The 16516-nt window shown below is 40.2% G+C and overlaps 2 protein-coding genes across 5 annotated transcripts in view; both read right to left on the bottom strand.

Annotated features, from left to right (window-relative positions):
• Positions 1-11136, bottom strand: part of sema3c (sema domain, immunoglobulin domain (Ig), short basic domain, secreted, (semaphorin) 3C) — a 39210-nt gene extending 28074 nt beyond the window's left edge. For 2 of the 3 annotated variants that reach the window (XM_077543486.1, XM_077543488.1), the window contains exons 1-2: positions 10984-11136; positions 1067-1231 (exon numbers count right to left, since the gene is read on the bottom strand). In XM_077543486.1, the coding sequence (XP_077399612.1) occupies positions 1067-1231; positions 10984-11101 (283 nt within the window). In that variant the 5' untranslated portion in view covers positions 11102-11136. Of the gene's footprint in view, positions 1-1066; positions 1232-3386; positions 3563-10983 lie in introns of those variants that run through there. The other variant, XM_077543487.1, reaches the window with a different exon arrangement.
• Positions 11137-11203: 67 nt separating this feature from the next.
• Positions 11204-14935, bottom strand: fam180a (family with sequence similarity 180 member A). 2 transcript variants are annotated; one of them, XM_077544752.1, is made up of 4 exons: positions 13801-14935; positions 12604-12701; positions 12134-12460; positions 11204-11282 (listed from the first exon to the last, which is right to left on the bottom strand). In XM_077544752.1, the coding sequence occupies exons 1-3, from the start codon at positions 13925-13927 to the stop codon at positions 12134-12136; spliced, it is 552 nt and encodes a 183-aa protein (XP_077400878.1). In that variant the 5' UTR covers positions 13928-14935; the 3' UTR covers positions 11204-11282. The 2 variants fall into 2 exon arrangements, with proteins under 2 accessions (XP_077400878.1, XP_077400877.1); XM_077544751.1 differs by lacking the exon at positions 11204-11282 and having other exon boundaries at positions 11340-12460; positions 13801-14931.
• Positions 14936-16516: the final 1581 nt, after the last annotated feature.

Raw genomic sequence — 16516 nt, 5'->3', positions numbered from 1 at the left:
CTAAACAGAAGCAGGCCCAGCGCTCGCTAGCATTTCCTTTGAGCGGCAACGTTTGAAGGCAGGCAATCCCACCAAGATGCAAATTGACACCATTCCCAAAATGAATACCGCACAGTGAATTGCGACATTATATTTGCTGAGCTAAGAAGGACGAAAATGTTGATCTGAGTTCGACTGAAAGGGCTGACGAAACAAAACCAACAGGTGGCAGTATAACATCTTGACTGACAAGAGACTGCAGCCAATCAGAGACCTGAAGAAGTCATTTCTACAAAAGGGCAAAGGAAGATTAGGTGAGTTATTTGTGTGGTGAATATCTATCCATCTATCTATGCAATAAGAAGCAAAAAAACAACAAAAAAAAACAACTAAAAAGTATTTTCAAGGAATATAAATAAATAAATACACTATGTTCACTTTCAATAAAATCTTGATTTATAAACACAAGTAAAATGATACACAAGATACACCTATAAATATTAAATCAGTTAAATATGCATGACGTAAAAATATAGAAGAAAATATCTATAGTGAAATGAAAACAAAATATTACATTATGCAACAAAATAAAATTATAAAATAAAAAATAAAAATATTTTAATTCTATAATAAGATATTAAATATGACTACAATGTGTATAACTAAATATATACATTTAAAACAACTTTCCCAAACTAACTTTAGGACTGACCCACGAATGCCCTCAATTGAAATATTCACACGGCAATTCCACATCTGGGAAATTAAATAAAACAAAAGCACGGCGAGCAGAGAGGATTAAAATTTAACGAGGAGCAGGTTGCCGAGGTTCAACTGTCGGCAAGCGCGCACAACTGGACTTTCCCAGTCTGAATTGTGTGATATTAAACGGATAAAGCAAGAAAAATCAACAACAGGCTGTTTGCATTTAAAAGCCCCTGGCGGCTGTGTACACTTGGCACTAATGAATCCACGAGCTGTGTACTCTTCTAATGAAGGCGCCGCAGGGCAGCAGCGGCGCGCCAGAAAACACGCAAGCAACGCCGACTCATTAAAGCACAAACACATTCATCTTTGATGCGCTTACCGTCAAACGAGAGGAAGACTCGAGGCAGCGGCTGAGGAAGGCCGCCGGTGCCTTCGGAGAAGACGCTCACCAGGAGGAGAAGAAGGGGCGGCATGGCCGACGCCGTCCGCGGCTTGACCAGTGCGGCTGACCGACCCATGACTGACCCGGACGGGACAGCACCGCCTGAAACGGGAGACGGAACAGTGGAGTTAGAACTACAAGGAAACAGGATGACAGGAGAAGACCTCCACCAAGGCAAAAATAAATACATGAATAAATGTATTTTACTTATTTATACAGATGTAGTCATATTTTATGTTTTTTTTTTATTGTTTTTGTTTTGGTTAAGTGTCATTTTTTTTTTTTTTTACTTACGTTATGTACATCACTTTGGTTTTAGCTGTGGTTGAGAGTTTAGTTTTTCCAGATTGAAAAAGGTAGACAAAAGAAGCAGAAGCAATACACAATTTGATTTACTTATTTAATATGACTTAAAAGAAGTTAATAAAAAAATTGCAATTTGTATTAAATGAAATGTATAGGTTTTTTTTATTAATTAAAAATACAATACAAAATATTTAAATAATTTATTTAAAAAATAATAAATTTTCTTAACTTTCCATGTAATTATTCATATACTAATTTAACTGTACTGCACAGCCTTAATATTTAAAAAAAAAAGCAATACATTTTTTAAAATTAATTTTGTTCATACTTTCTCTTTAAAAAATTTTTTTTAGAGATAGAGATATATTTACAGATACAAAAAATCTTACACTTGTATTAACAAATTATAATTAAAAATATAAAATATTTTAGTTCAAAATTCCTTTTTTCTTAACTTTTTTCATTTACTGTATTTTTTCCCTATACTATCATTTAATTGCACAACACATTAAAAACTTCCATCCATCCATTTTCTTAACCGCTTCCTCCTCACAAGGGTCGCTAAAAGTTTAATTCATTTTTTTAAACAATTTTTGCAAAGCCCTCTCTCTCCCCATGTTCATATTACTACAAAAAAAACAACATAAATGTATATTTAGAGATATATATAGATTAACAAAAAAAAACTCACACCTTGTAAACTTGGCATCTCAAGTCAAAGTCAAGTGCCCCCTATTGGCGAGGAGGTCTTCCTAAATGATTATGGAAACGCGAATGACTTAAACAACAACGTTGACATGAACTCGTCAGTCTTCCATTCCGTATCTTTGCACAAGCGTCTCCCTGAAAAATGGATGAAGTAAATCCTGGTTCTCGGTCCAGAACTCAATTATTGATGAGCGGCAGGTAGCGGACCGTTGCGCCGGTGGGGCTCAAGCAAACTCACAAGCCTCTTACGGCCATAAAAAAAAGTGTTTTTACAAGCAGGTGGATCTCTGCTCTCATGGCTTATGCATGCACGCTGAAACATTGATGATCGCTATGCTTCAACAAGGCGATGAAACTTTTAGTGCACTTTGTGCACCAAAAAAAAAAAAGCAAAGAAAAAAAAAGCATTGGGGTACAGACACGCCTTTATCAATAAAATCTTCAATTAAACTGTAGGGGAACACTTTGGGGAATCATTACGATCCATTTGACGAAAAAATCCTGTTCCGAGACATTCCATGCCCATCTCCTGCAAATAAACCCACTTAAGTGACCAAATATGGTTCCCGCAATACTCATAGTCGCACCCTGGCCTCCAAAAATCATTGCCAATCTAATCATCGCCCCCAGTTGTCCAAACGCGATCAAATCCTCCTGAACATCTGCTCAACTCTGGTAGAGAATTGCTGGCCATTGAAATTCCCGCAGCTGCTTAAGTCATCTCCCTGACATCCCGACATGCGTGCGAGCGCTTCCCCGGACGCCTCTTGAACCCCGAACCGGACCCCCGCCAATCCACACCTTGGGACAAGTGTCAAAATACAGGAATTCCAGAATCTTGTTGTGGAGTTCCTGTATTTTAACTACTGTATGTGTGCTTACCAAGCATTCCAAACAACACCCCTAAAAACTTCATAACAAGATATTCACGACTCTCCGTCTGCTTTTCCTGAAACATTCCGGCATCATAAAAATAGCTGAGTAGACGACGGAGTTAAAGAGGGTTGCTCAATCTGTCCCGTGTGTTGGTACACCACACCCAGCTACACTGACAGCAGATGTTCATAATCAGAGAATTTGGAACATTCCGGCTGGTGATAAAACTCCGAAGAGTTGAAACAAAGTTGATAGGATGCAGCGGGAAAGTGGCAGAAATGCGTGAGACTTGACAATCGGATGGCACACCTGACGATGCCTCCCACCTGATCCTGATTCTGGAAAGATCCCGGTGTGACACACTCACCTTTCAGAAGCGTCCCCCCTCCCCCCACTCCTAATCCAAGTCAAGGTAGAGAACCCGAATGGTAAACGGGTGTTTAAAAAAAATGATATATTTAAGCAGGTCCTGGGACTCCGAGGAACTGATTCGCCTTGCGAGCGGAGTTGACTGAGCGGCGAGGAGAGGAAGGAGAGCGGGAAGAGGCAGCGAGGGGCGGGTGTCCTGTTACGCCAACAGCCCCCCCCCCCCCCACACTCTTCCTCACACCCCTCTCACGTCCCCCCCACTCCGACATTAACAAGACAGCAAACGCATGAGCTTCACATTTAGCCAATGCTTACATAACATATCATTATTAAATTGCTGGCCGCCTAAACGGGCTGCGGTAGCAACATTTTCTTGCGATTATCTGATGAAGACATTTCCCCGCTAAATTGCCGCATCAGAGGGGTAACGAACTTGAGCGCATTCGCAAAGCCGATGCGGGTTGCCCAGTTAACATATTGAGTTGACTTCACACACTCACTTTAAACGCGGATCAGATAATTGTAAAAGTGTCAAAGAGGATTTTGTTAGCTCGCCCTCGACTGTTGGCTGCCTGGACGGGCTGCACTTTCACACTACATTCCCAGTAAATTGCTGCATCAGAAGCACCACGAGAGAGCCTAATGTGCGTCAAACAACTTCACTTTGGTTGATTCTTGGCTGCCTCAACAGGCTGCGGTTAAGAGATAATTTTTCTCGCTATTATTTGCTGCGGATCTTTCGGAACAGATTCATGTTTTGAGCAAAAAATCTTCGCCCAGATACAGGGATGTGATTTGACCAAAGTGAAATTATCTGAAAATTTAGCCGGGGGTCTGGGGGTGTTTTTAAGTACTTTCAATGCACTCACATGACAAAGAAATAGACAAAACAACAGCATAAATTTTCAATGTATATTGAACTATCCCATATAAAATGGCAGTTTTAGTCAACTCAAAATCAGTCACATTCAAAAACATTGGACTGCCTTTGCTTTTAAAAACTATCACTGAGAATATCATCATATCTAACTAATGTGATTACTAAGTTAACATAAATAATGTTGAAGAGTTCAAATTTCATGAACAAATAATTGTATCATGACCAAATGAAAAGTAACTCATATTAGAGCATACCACAAATGTCTTTGTTATAGCAGAAGATGTTATCTGTCTGAGTCATGTGCATACACAATGAACTACTAAAATTAAAAAAATTAAAAATAAAAAAAATCGGATTTTTTTTGGGGGGGGGGGGGAGATAAAAAAAAGCGGAATTCCGCGAATTAGCGGAAAAATCACATCCCTGCAGATAGTATTTGTACTTCTATTTGCATATTTGGGATGCTACTCCCGGGAAAAACACGCATGTTGGCAATAACAGAGGTGGCGATAAGGCTTGTTTTGAAACTCTTAAACATTTTTTAGCGGACCGCTGAGGGATTTAAATTTGATTTTGAATTGCAGCTAAGGTCCAACAAGCAGGTGGACCTTAACGCCGTCAGTGAGATCATCTAGTTTAATCTTGACGATCTTCATCCCTTTGGGTATGGACTGATTGATTGGGTGTGAATTTTATGATCGGCTTGGATCAATCCTGTCCTCCAGTAAGCTTGTTGTTTGGGTTCCACTGGCTGACATTCCTCACTGATGTGGAATGTTCATATCAAGCCTCTTTCCAGCTGTTCTCGAGGCAAAACAAAAGAGATGACCGCAACGGGACCCGATCAGCTCTGCTTTCAACAAAGACAGCGGCAACTCACGCACCAAACAAAGGAAAGCGGCGACAGAAGCAATTCTTCTCCAAACATTACAAATTTATGCTGTGTGAAAAACGGTGCCTCAATGCTCCATAAAAACATACAAACTGGTTCTGTCAGTTTCACAGTTTTTATAACAAGCACGGGTAAACTTTTGAGTAAAACTGTTATTACTGATATTTTTCTATAATTTACAAAAAACTTGATTAACTTTCATTTGCTCCCAAAAACGTATAAATACGCTCTATTTTAAATGTAAGTGCCCCAAAGACATGTTTATACGTTTTTTTAATGCTAGAACATTAATGCCGCCTCTCAACTGCAAAGAACGGTTGAAGAAATGGTAGTTATTCCACAAATTACTTACACTTCTTAACAGATTTATGAATAATGATGAAACTTAGCTATATTCTAATGCTAATTACTGCAAAACAGAAACAGATATAAATACACTTTTTTTTCCTGATGAAAGAGGAGACTCTAATCTTTCTTTTGGTAGTTAATACAGTAATAGTAGTTAATACTAAAACGGCCAGCAGGTGGCAGCAGAGTATAAGAGATTAACCAGGGGGATGTTGCAACAAGCTCTTTTTGCCAGTATTTTCAACAGGTTTGTGAATAATGATGAAACTTAGCTATATTCTAATTCTAGGTTCCAATAGCCATTGAACACAAATATTTTGTGAGCCTTGCAAAATCAGTCAAAATCCAGTAAAACAGCCGGGAGTGAAGGGGGTCGCTTCAGTGAAAATGGCTGGGAGTGAATGAGTTAATACAAAATAACTACATTTATCAATTTTAAGAAAACAACTATATTATTGCAACAAACATCGGGACTCTTCATAATGTAAATGCTTAGTAAAGTTTATCAGAATATTATTAAAGTATTTCACAATCAAGTGATTTTTTTTTTTTATTAAAAAGATCGAAAGTGAAGTGGGCTTAAGTTTGGTGTTGGCGGAACTCCACAACAGTCAAATCGTTGTTTTCACAGCGGCAAATGCGTTTGCTAAAGCATACAGTGCAACTGAAGCCTGTGAACGTTTGTTGGTCAAAGTAAGTCACACTTAGGTCGTAATGTCAGCGGCGTGCTTTCATAAACTGCGCTCCACTCACTTAAGACGTCACATCGCTTTGATGCGTACGCCGAGAGGACAAAACTTTTACCAGGGCGAGTAATCGAAAACAGACGAGCACAGCGTCAATGGCGTTTTAAAAAAAACATTTTTTTTTTTTTTTTTACGATGGAACAGATGTAGATGTAGTCAAGTCTAGAGTGGCTTTGCAGATGCGCAAGATTGATGCGTCAATCCCCACAACGGAGCTAAATAAAAAATTTTAAAAAAAAACACCGTTTGACTGTCAGGTTAAGCTCACAAGTGGGATCTTTCCACGTGCTTTGACGGATGCTCGGCTTATGGGTTTTCTAGTCACCGCTCGGGCATCACTGGGGCATTGCCGTCACCCCCCCCCCCCCCACCCCCCTGTGAAGGAAAGCCTGTGCCAGGCCCATGCGACATCTGGCTCTCATTTATTTTGCATACCATCAAACGCAAACCGCGACTGATTTTGATATCGGAATAATCAACGCAGATTTGATGGTTTGTTTTGTGCGTGCGCCACATTTACATTTCATTTGCATTCCAGCACCGCCGGCACCCGGCACATATGTCGAGAGAATCTAATCAGGGCGCGTCATGTATATTCAACGCGAACGTCTATTTTCAGAGGAGTTTGACTTTCATAGAGCAGCCATGCTGAGTCATCGTTAATTCTAATCAGCGGTGGACAGTAATTGTGAATGTTTTGAAATTCAAATGAAACTTTTTGTGCTTCCGTACTTCTAATTTCAACAGCTTGACTTTTGACAAAAGATGTCCCTCCGGGAAAACGAGCCAATTCGATAAGAGACCCCAACGGGAATACCTGAGAATAATGCAGAGTGCCCCCTCATCTAATTAACTGTATTCATTCCAGGGGGGGATGAGAGGGGTGGAGACCACCTTGTTGAGTTAATTAAACATGCTGGCTTCTACGACGGCCGCTCATTTACTTAGCACGGGTATTCATTATTGATCAGAACCCCGAGTAATCCCGACTTAATGGTTTAGAGGTCTGCAGGCGGGTCCAAGTAATCAAGTTGATTGAGCGATGACAAAATGACTGATTATGGCCGCGACGGGATGGAGATGAATGGGATTACTGTGCAAAAGTCAGATCTTGTTCAAGACACAAGGAGGAGATAGTTTTTTTTTTTTTTTTTGGTCCACGTTGAGGCCTAAAACAGTCAATCATTACAAAATTTAATGGTGACAAAAAAAAAAAAATCAATGCGTGATTAAACGGCTAGTGTTGGTGGTAAAATCTATATATATATTTTTTTTTCCACTTTGATTATTTTTAAAACATTGTATGAATGTTACCTAACAGGTGACCAGGAAATACTTCGGATCTGAACCCTGAGTGACAGTCACCTAGGAATTGTTTGGATTTTCCTAGAGGTGTCAGGCGATTCATTTTTTTTTTTTAATTTTTTAATTAATCGCATGACTTCAGCAGTTAACTCACGATTAATCACAAATTTTAGATCTGTTCTAAAAGTTTTCATACTCTTGTTAACATAAAAGTGGGCAAAAATGTTAAACTAATAGAAATATGGCTGCATCTTTTAGTCATTGATAGAGTAATTTCATTAACTCTTTGACTGCCAGACGTTTTCAGAAAAGGGATGCCGTGGGTGCCAGCCGATTTTAAGCATTTTGACTGATCTTTCAAGGTCCACAGAAAATGTTGTGTTTGGACTATGGAAACACACATACTACCAAATGAAAGATTGGACTCTCATCTTTCATCAGAAAAAAAAGTTTGTTTCTATCTTATTCCGTTCTTCAGTAATCAACAACAGAAAATGGTTAGTTTCACCTCTGTTTTGAAACAAACGTCTTTTAACGTCTTTGGCACTCCTCCATAGGATTTTACTAAACGTTATTTAACATTTTTGGCAGTCAAAGAGTTAAAAAAAAAAAAAAAAAAACGAGTTAAAATTAAAAAGATATACTGTTCTGTAAAAAAAATGAGTGTGATATTGATTTGTGCTGAGGTCATTTTTCTGCCACAAGATGGCATAATTGCATTTGTAAGACATTGGTGACAGCTCAGTGCATTCTAATCTTTATCATGAAGTAACTTGATGCACATTTTAAAATTATAAAAAAACACAACTTTACCACACTCTCCACAAATATATACGTTATTATTAAATGTATTACTGCTAAATTTGGACGCGGATGTGTCTGCTGCATTGCGACCGGAATTCATTCTACCAGTACAGGCTTTTAAAGAAAATTTGTGGTGTTAAAGAAACTTTAAATTAACACTCTAATTTTGACACCCCCAGTTTTTTGCTCGTCTAGATCAGGGAGTCCCAAAACACATAACACTTGCTACAAGATTTCGGCATTTGAGTCCAGAGACCCAGAGACAATTAGCACCCCTTGTCCCATGACTCCGGTAAAAACCTCTGGTGCCTGTTTCACCAAATGCAACATGGCAGATGACCCTCACAGACAAACTAATTTGTGGAGGGTGTCCATAAGGTATTGAACAGAACCGACAACCAGGTTGGACAAATTAGAGGAGGGAACTGGAAGTTCTGATATTGAGGGAGGGAAGTCTTTGGCCTCTCATAAGGTTTTTGCAAGTCACCTTTTACTCCGGGGAATGCTTTGCAGAAAAGCAACCTGGCGATTGTACCACAGTGCCGGACATATTTGAGCAGGGAACCGTAAATCCCAAGGCTGTAGTAGTCGTCAGCGGGTGTTAAGGTCTGAGGGATGTTTCGCAGAAAGCAACCTGGCAAATGAGCCTCAGGGACGGACTCATTTGTGGAGTGCGTCTGGGAGATGTTTCACAGAAGGCACGCAAGGTGAGTGAACCTCTGGGAAGGACTTGATGTTGAGAGGTTCCAATCGGAGAGGGAGAGGAGAGGTCACAAGCCGCTCTAGTGGATGTTTCGCAGGAGGAAATCTGGCAAGTAAACCTCAGGGACGGACCAATTTGTGGAGGAGTGTTTGGAGGTTCGGGGATTGAGTGGTTCCGCTACGTGGGGAAGTCTCCGACCTGTCAGGGGGTCTTTGCTAGTCGCCTCCCAGCGGGGACCACATGGGAACCAACTTCACGCATCTGTATCTAATGCCAAGGTCGGGTAAGGGATACGACTTAACCCTTGACCCGGGGTGAAAGTCAGTCATTCGTCAAGCTTCATTGGATCACAAGCTCTGTCTCGTACTAAGTTTTCATGTCTGGGGGGGGGCTGCTTGATGTGTTTAAATGGGCGTCAGTGGAGCAAGTGGTGAGACCCCCCACCCACAATCTGGAGGGTCGCAGCCACTTCAGGGCAGACGGTCCATCTTCAAGGTTTATTTTGGCGTCGCACAACCCGCCTGTCCGTTGTCCCATTTAGCTGCGACGTGTGTTTAAACCACACTTTGCCAACCGTCGGACGTTTACATGATCCGGGATGGATGACGCGCTGGCCCCTCGCCTGCGCGCCATGTATACATTACGCCTTTCTTCGTCTCGCTCAAACTCAGGTCTTCCCATGCTGGTATTGTTAAAAGTTGTTATTAAAAGCACATGGATGGAAATGGGGGGAAAAAGAGCTTGTATACAACTAAGCCGGAACGACAATATCTCACCTTGGCTGGGCCCTAAATACGAGACCCTTCAGAACTAATTCTGGATCTTCCCTTACGGATCTGATGAAGCCATTTTGAAAGGATCCCGATGTTGAAAGAATGTGGATTTGGCTCACATATAGGTAGACGAATTATGGTTCTTCTTTTACGGCTCCGATGAAGGATATTTTTTTATCAGAATGCGCCCGAAATCAATATCCCACTTTGTGAATAAATACCAGATCTTGTGTTACGGCTCGGAAGCCGCGCCTTTGAAAGTCACTTCTGTTTCGACCCCAGGAGCCAACTGAACATATTTACAACTGTTGATTGACATGTGGAATGGATGACACGCAAGGTGAACCCTGACCTTTAAACGAGGGCTCTGACTGACTAAAAGCACCCACGGAAGATTCATGAAGAAAGAAAATCCCATCCTGGGGCGACTGGCGTGGCAGTGATAGAATGTATATTTTCCCGTTGTCTGATCAGATGGCGATGGCGCCTCCTGTCAAAAGTAATCAAAAGGTCGATCTTATCGGAAGTCAAGCTCAGGTGGTCCAATCGTCCACGCCGATTATCGGGAAGTTTAGCGGGGGGGTTAAGGCAACATTTATCCCAACGCATGGTGAAGCAAGGGAACAAGGACCACCACTGGCTTTTGTTTTCTCTCGATATTGCTTAACTTGCGTTTCAGGTCCATTTGGGCAGCAAATACTTACATAACGGATGGATTAACGCCATCTGCTAGTTGCCGTGAACTTCGTTAGTCCTCTGCACCAGATTTAGAAAAACGCTAATACAATGGTTCTTAACCTTGCTGGAGCAACTGAAAACCGACCAGTTTCCTTTCACCAAAACCGTATTCATTGAAAATAAATATGACACAAGACATACATTAGGTATAGAGTCGATTGGTGAACAAAACAGGGAGAGCAGCCTTTTCATCTAATCTAGATGCATTGTTATGGCACTGGCCATAGCTAAAGGCTAATCAGACGTTAGCAGACGAAAATAGCTGTAAAACATGAGTTTATGTCCCATTTACAAAGAAAATGGCTACACTAGGCCTAAATCACATTGTCAGGTAATTAATGATGGTATTACATCACAGCAAACTCCAAGAGTTTATTTTAAAAATCTGTTTTTAAAGAGAACTCACCCGCCACTTGATTAGAGACACCTGCCTTGCACAAACTAGCTTGTCCTCTTCGTGGCATGCTAGCAAACAGAGCTCTTCCTGTTTTAAATTTAAAAATGACAACTGCATTAAATGCCATACAAAGTTTCAAACTGGCAAATAAACTACATTTATAGGCAGTCAATTAGAAGTTGAAATGCGATTCAACAAACCTGTGCTGTTTGGTGCGTGGGAGAAGGGGGGGGGGGGGTTGCATAGGTGGAAACATGCGTCATTGACTCAAATTGGGAAATGCTGCTACCTGGTGGATGAGCAATGTACTGCAAGACAAACGCATTACACTATTACAAGGTAGTTTCACAGAATTTTTATTATTATTATTTTTAAACAGGATGAACGACCAATATTTTTGGATTATATTATTTGTACTTTAGTACTATACGTAAGGCAGCACTAATAGAAAATTGTACAGTATAAAATACAATATATATTAAAATTAAACTAATATGTATACTGAATAATCCAATAAACACAAACAATTCTAAATATATCTTTATAAAGAAAAAAACTAATAATTTGATGACAATAAAAAAATGTACAGTATTTAATCTTAAGAGCCCATTTGAATTAGTGGCCACATGAGGGTGCCGTCTCCACGTTATGTGGATGAAAAATTATATCTGCATTCTGTGTACAGTATGAGAAAAATGTAGAAATTCATTCATAGATATTCAGTCAAAACAATGCGATTGATGACTTGAATATTTAATAAGCTATCTCACAAGTATAGATAGCATCAGGCTACAAACACCGTAGAAACATAATAGAACACTGATTTATCTAAAGTATTTAGACATTTCCTTCCAGTCAATGATGAAGTGTTCTTTTATTTTCATTCACGCAGCATCAATATTATTAAAATATTCATAATTCTCCTTCTCAAGCAAAGGCAGGAAATTCTTGTCTTCTCTTTTCATTTCCGCCCTAATCAGTCTTTGCTGAGTCGGCACGTTGTACCAAATTGCTGCAGTCATCAATAAAACTAGGAAGAGGATGAAATACTTGTTGAACTATATAACATTACATATTACAAAACCACTTTACTCACACAAACACTGTAGAAGAAAAACTGCTTTTGAATACTGTAGTGCTTAACATGACAACCTCACACCTAGAATTCGAGGTCCTTCCGGATGGCCCTGAAGAGGCGGACGACGGAGCCGGCCCAAGCCCGGCGCCTCTCCGTCCCGTCCGCTGCCGCGGCAGCAGTCTGGGCGGCGTACACCAGCGTCAGCACAGTTCTCTCAAAGTCAGGTGCGCTCAGAGGGCGGCGGCGTCCGTCCAGCCGGGCGGACAGGCGAAGGACCTGCGGGAGGCTCTTGGGGAGGACGTCGTCGCAGATGAGCTCCAGTGAGCGAACGCCGCGCAGCGACGCCAGCTCCGGGTCGGCGATGACGAGCGGCTCTTGGCCTCTGATCTCCATTCCGGAAAGCAGGATCTGAATGGAAGACAAGGAAAAGGAGTCAGTTGGGTGGATAAAGTTGATTTAGTGGGAAAAGAATGTGGTGGGTTAAAACAAACAAAAACGAAAAAAAAAAAAACATTCCTGGCCTTCCTGTTGATGATTAGCGTCGTGCTAACCTCAAAGAGGAGCTCCACGTCCTCTACAGATTGCTGGAAGGAAGGATCACGCAGCCAGGGTGCGCCCTGCTTTGGATGCAACGCCGCCGGGTACAAAGCTGAGACAGCAGGACAAGAACAATATTGACTCAAATGAAAAAAATAATCCCTCTGGTAAAATAGTTTAAAATTCTTCCCTACATCTAAAGATTAAATTATGTTTCGAAAAACAGAAAATGGACATGCCCCGCTGCCAACTGATTGATTATTCAATTAATTGTACTCTCCCCTCGTTTGTTCCTTGAAAAGCGAGCGATACGATGTTCACTCAATGAATGCGTTAGCGTAGCCTGATGCGCGCATATGCCCGCGCGGGGAATTTGTAATCCCAGTGGAACAACAAAGCTACGCTAATTAGCGCAGCTAAACGCTAGCGCTAGTTGGCTGGAGGCGTGCTGCCCGCGCGGAAGAAAACAAAATGGAGGATGAAAGGAAGGGAAGACATCTTGTTAAAAGGAACCCTGACTGTAATGACAAGTTTACTCTATATTATTTGGTTGTTACTAACATAACTATGAGATTCATTTTTCAAAATTCCAGTTGAATACATTTTGTCGAAACTTTATTTGGACGTACATCGCAACGCATTCAGTGCGTAGTGACGTAGAAAAATGAATCTCATAGTTATTTTAGTAACAACCAAATAAATAATATAGAGCAAACTTGTTATTACAGTCGCGGTTCCTTTCAAGTCATCCAGGGAAGCCACGCTCATCCTTGCTCCGTCCACAAATACACAAACAAGCCAAAGAAAAGTAAGCTCAATCAAGTAGTCATACATGATGACATTTTGGTCCAACTCCAAATTTGACCACAAATTTCAGGCTCTATGACACAAGGCAATTTTTACAGGAATTTTGTCTTACTTTTGCTTGTCTGGTTATCACAATTTTTTCTTGTTCTCCCCTTCTGCATTGACTTTGAGGTACATTTGCCCAAATTGCTCGTTAGACAACTCTTTTCTCCACTATTTAGTAACAATCACACGTGTCAAGTTGTTTTAGGGTCACGTGACGGGACGAAAGCTATGCGAGAAATTCCTCAGTGATCATAGCCAGCAGCAACAAAACGCAGACTTTCCAACCAAAACCTGATTTGACGGTTTAATAATGAGTTTTGTTTTTTTAAAGTCTCTAAACATTTGCGAGGCAGACTCACCTGAGCGAGGGTGTTGAGCAGACGCCACGCTGAAGAAGAGCAAAACCGCCAGGGGCACGTCGGAAGCCATCGGGAAGCGTCTGTTCTCGCGTTCTTCACCTTCTGGTCGTCCGCCGTCTCCTGTCATGTCGTGTCGCACCGACTCCGATTGTCATCTGGAAGCAATCAGACGTCTGGACTGGACCGGACGTCCTTCTTCAGCGCAGCTCACACACTACACTGACTGACCGGCTGACTGATTGGACCAGAAGCTTTTGCTTGGCATGAATGCAGTGCTTCAATTTTATTGTTTTTTTTGTTACACCCTTTCAGGAAGAAAAATATATTTCACTCACAACCAACTCAGCCACGACTATAAATAGCATGATTTGTCTATAAAATTGTTATAAGTACACCTCTGACTGTCACGCTCTGACAATGAGCACGCCACTGCCACCTACTGTAGTGCATGTGCAATTGCACTTCATCACTTGCACTCCTGGCATCACTGCGCCCCCCCGATTTGAGAAGCACTGCATAAACAAATATGGCAAGAAGCTTATTGCTTTAAGACAGTCAGAGATGGTACCAATGTATGCCGGAGGTGTAACCCAAAACAAATTTAATTTAATAAATGGTATCACTTTAAAAAATTATGATTTATAACATTTAATTACAAAAAATAATAAATTGTAGGTATTTATAAGAAGATAACAAAAATAAAATAATGTAAAATACATTATATGTACAAATTGTACATATATTTAATTTTTAAATATGTATTATTGAAATCAAACAATTCAATAAATGTAAGGATTTTGAAAAATTCTGTTAAAATATCCACTATACCAAGATCTATTAAAAAAATCTATAATTATAAATTATAATAATTAAAAAAATAAATACAAGTAAAATGGTCTATTTTACAAATTTACAAAGTAAATATTTTTTTAATGTAGATATAAAATTTCTTAATAAATCAATGTTAATAGAAAATCAATTAACCAGTTAGAAATAGTTAAAAAAAAAAGACAACTAAATTTACAACAAAAATTTGATTAACATTGAGTATAAACATAATTGTATTTTTTATTTTAATATTAATCTAACATTTAATTTATTTGCAAAAACAACCAATCTAATACAATATATTTTTTAAATGTATTCATTTGATTTTTTAAAAAATTTTACAACAAAAAAAATCATTTGATTATAGTACATATTTGTTAAGCAATTATTAATGAGATTATTTAAAAAATAGAACACATTTCAACTTAAGCCCCTGCCCGCTCCAAAAGAAAAATTAAAGCCAAAAATTGAAATAAACAGTAAAAGGGCTGTGGATGCATAACTTTTGTCTCCTGCTGGTTTAAAAAACAAAAACAAATCGGATACACCTCGCTTGGGTCAACTGAAACGAACGTCGTCGTCATTGACGATTGCGCTACGTGACCCGAGCTTCATACGCTTTCCCTCCCGCTTTTTGTTTTGTTTCTTGCTCATTGCTGATTCCATCGAGAGCGAAGCCTGCATGAGAGGCTCTTATCGGAGGGGGGGGGGGGGGGGGTTAAACGTTGATATCTGCCGCCTTGTTGTTTACCGGCGCCTCTTTTTAATTTCCCACAAGAACGTCGGCAGAATATTATCTGCCTTTTAAAAGTCCACGACCAAGGAGGAAATCAGATCTGCGCCGCTTGTTTTTGTGTGCGCGCCCGTGACACGCTGTGCTGTTCCCTGCAATACAAGCAGATATGAAATTCTATTTTTTTTCCCCCATAACCTTTGAGAGACACCAACACGGAGATTACGAGAGGAAAAACATGTCGAGCCCATTCGGACATGACATTACATGTAAAGTTCAAGAGGCGCTATGCTCACGTCCTCCGATAGCATTCAAGACCAGAGTTATGTGTGTTTGTGGTTCCCATCACATTGTGTTGAATGTCGTGCTAAATTGTTGTAGTCAAGTTTTGCGCATTTTCTGGCTATGTGTGAGGTCACACTACTGCCCATGACCAGAAGGGGGCAGTGTGAAGACACTTGTGTCCTTATTAAATGTTAGCAAAGGTTACTATACTTTTCCAATATAACCATTAGTGTCCTCATTCATTCAATATTAATTGTTAGCTTATTATTACTGTCTATGAGCCATAATCTATGCAAACTGCTGATTCACTCAAAATAAGCAAAATATATGAACAAATCTGTGCTTGTTGTTCTTATTGGGTGTGACGTACAAAAAGCCAAGTGAATCCAAACGTATCCCTTGTTAAAAGATAACACTTCTTCCCCAGATCTCGACACCCCGAGCCCCCCTCCCAAAGCCAAGCGCCTTGTTGGATGGCATCTGTCGCCGACTCCCCATCGACTCATCATGTCTGGTCGGTAATTAAATCTCTACGTTTCCAGACAGTGGCGGCGATCGCAACCAGACGAAATCAAGAGTTGTTCCAAACGGCTGCTTGTTAGGCTGTGAAAGCTCAGATCCAATCACCATCCCCCCTTTGAGGATTTTTTTTTATTTTTTTATGTCTTGGCAAAGTTCTGAAAAGCTTTTTTTTGGAAGGGGAATATGATGTGACAAATATCATTTAAGTAACTCCACTTTGGAAACTGTTAAGTGCTCATTATTATTACTACATGTCTAGTGGTAAACAATAACACCCTAATTAAGAGTCGAGCATTTGCTTCCTCAAAATTAATATCCCTATTTTCCCCCAACCGCAAAGTGACTGTT

This window comes from Vanacampus margaritifer, chromosome 15 (genome assembly GCF_051991255.1).
Source record: "Vanacampus margaritifer isolate UIUO_Vmar chromosome 15, RoL_Vmar_1.0, whole genome shotgun sequence".
Lineage (NCBI taxonomy): Eukaryota > Metazoa > Chordata > Actinopteri > Syngnathiformes > Syngnathidae > Vanacampus > Vanacampus margaritifer.
This window is presented reverse-complemented; position numbering and strand designations above follow the sequence as displayed.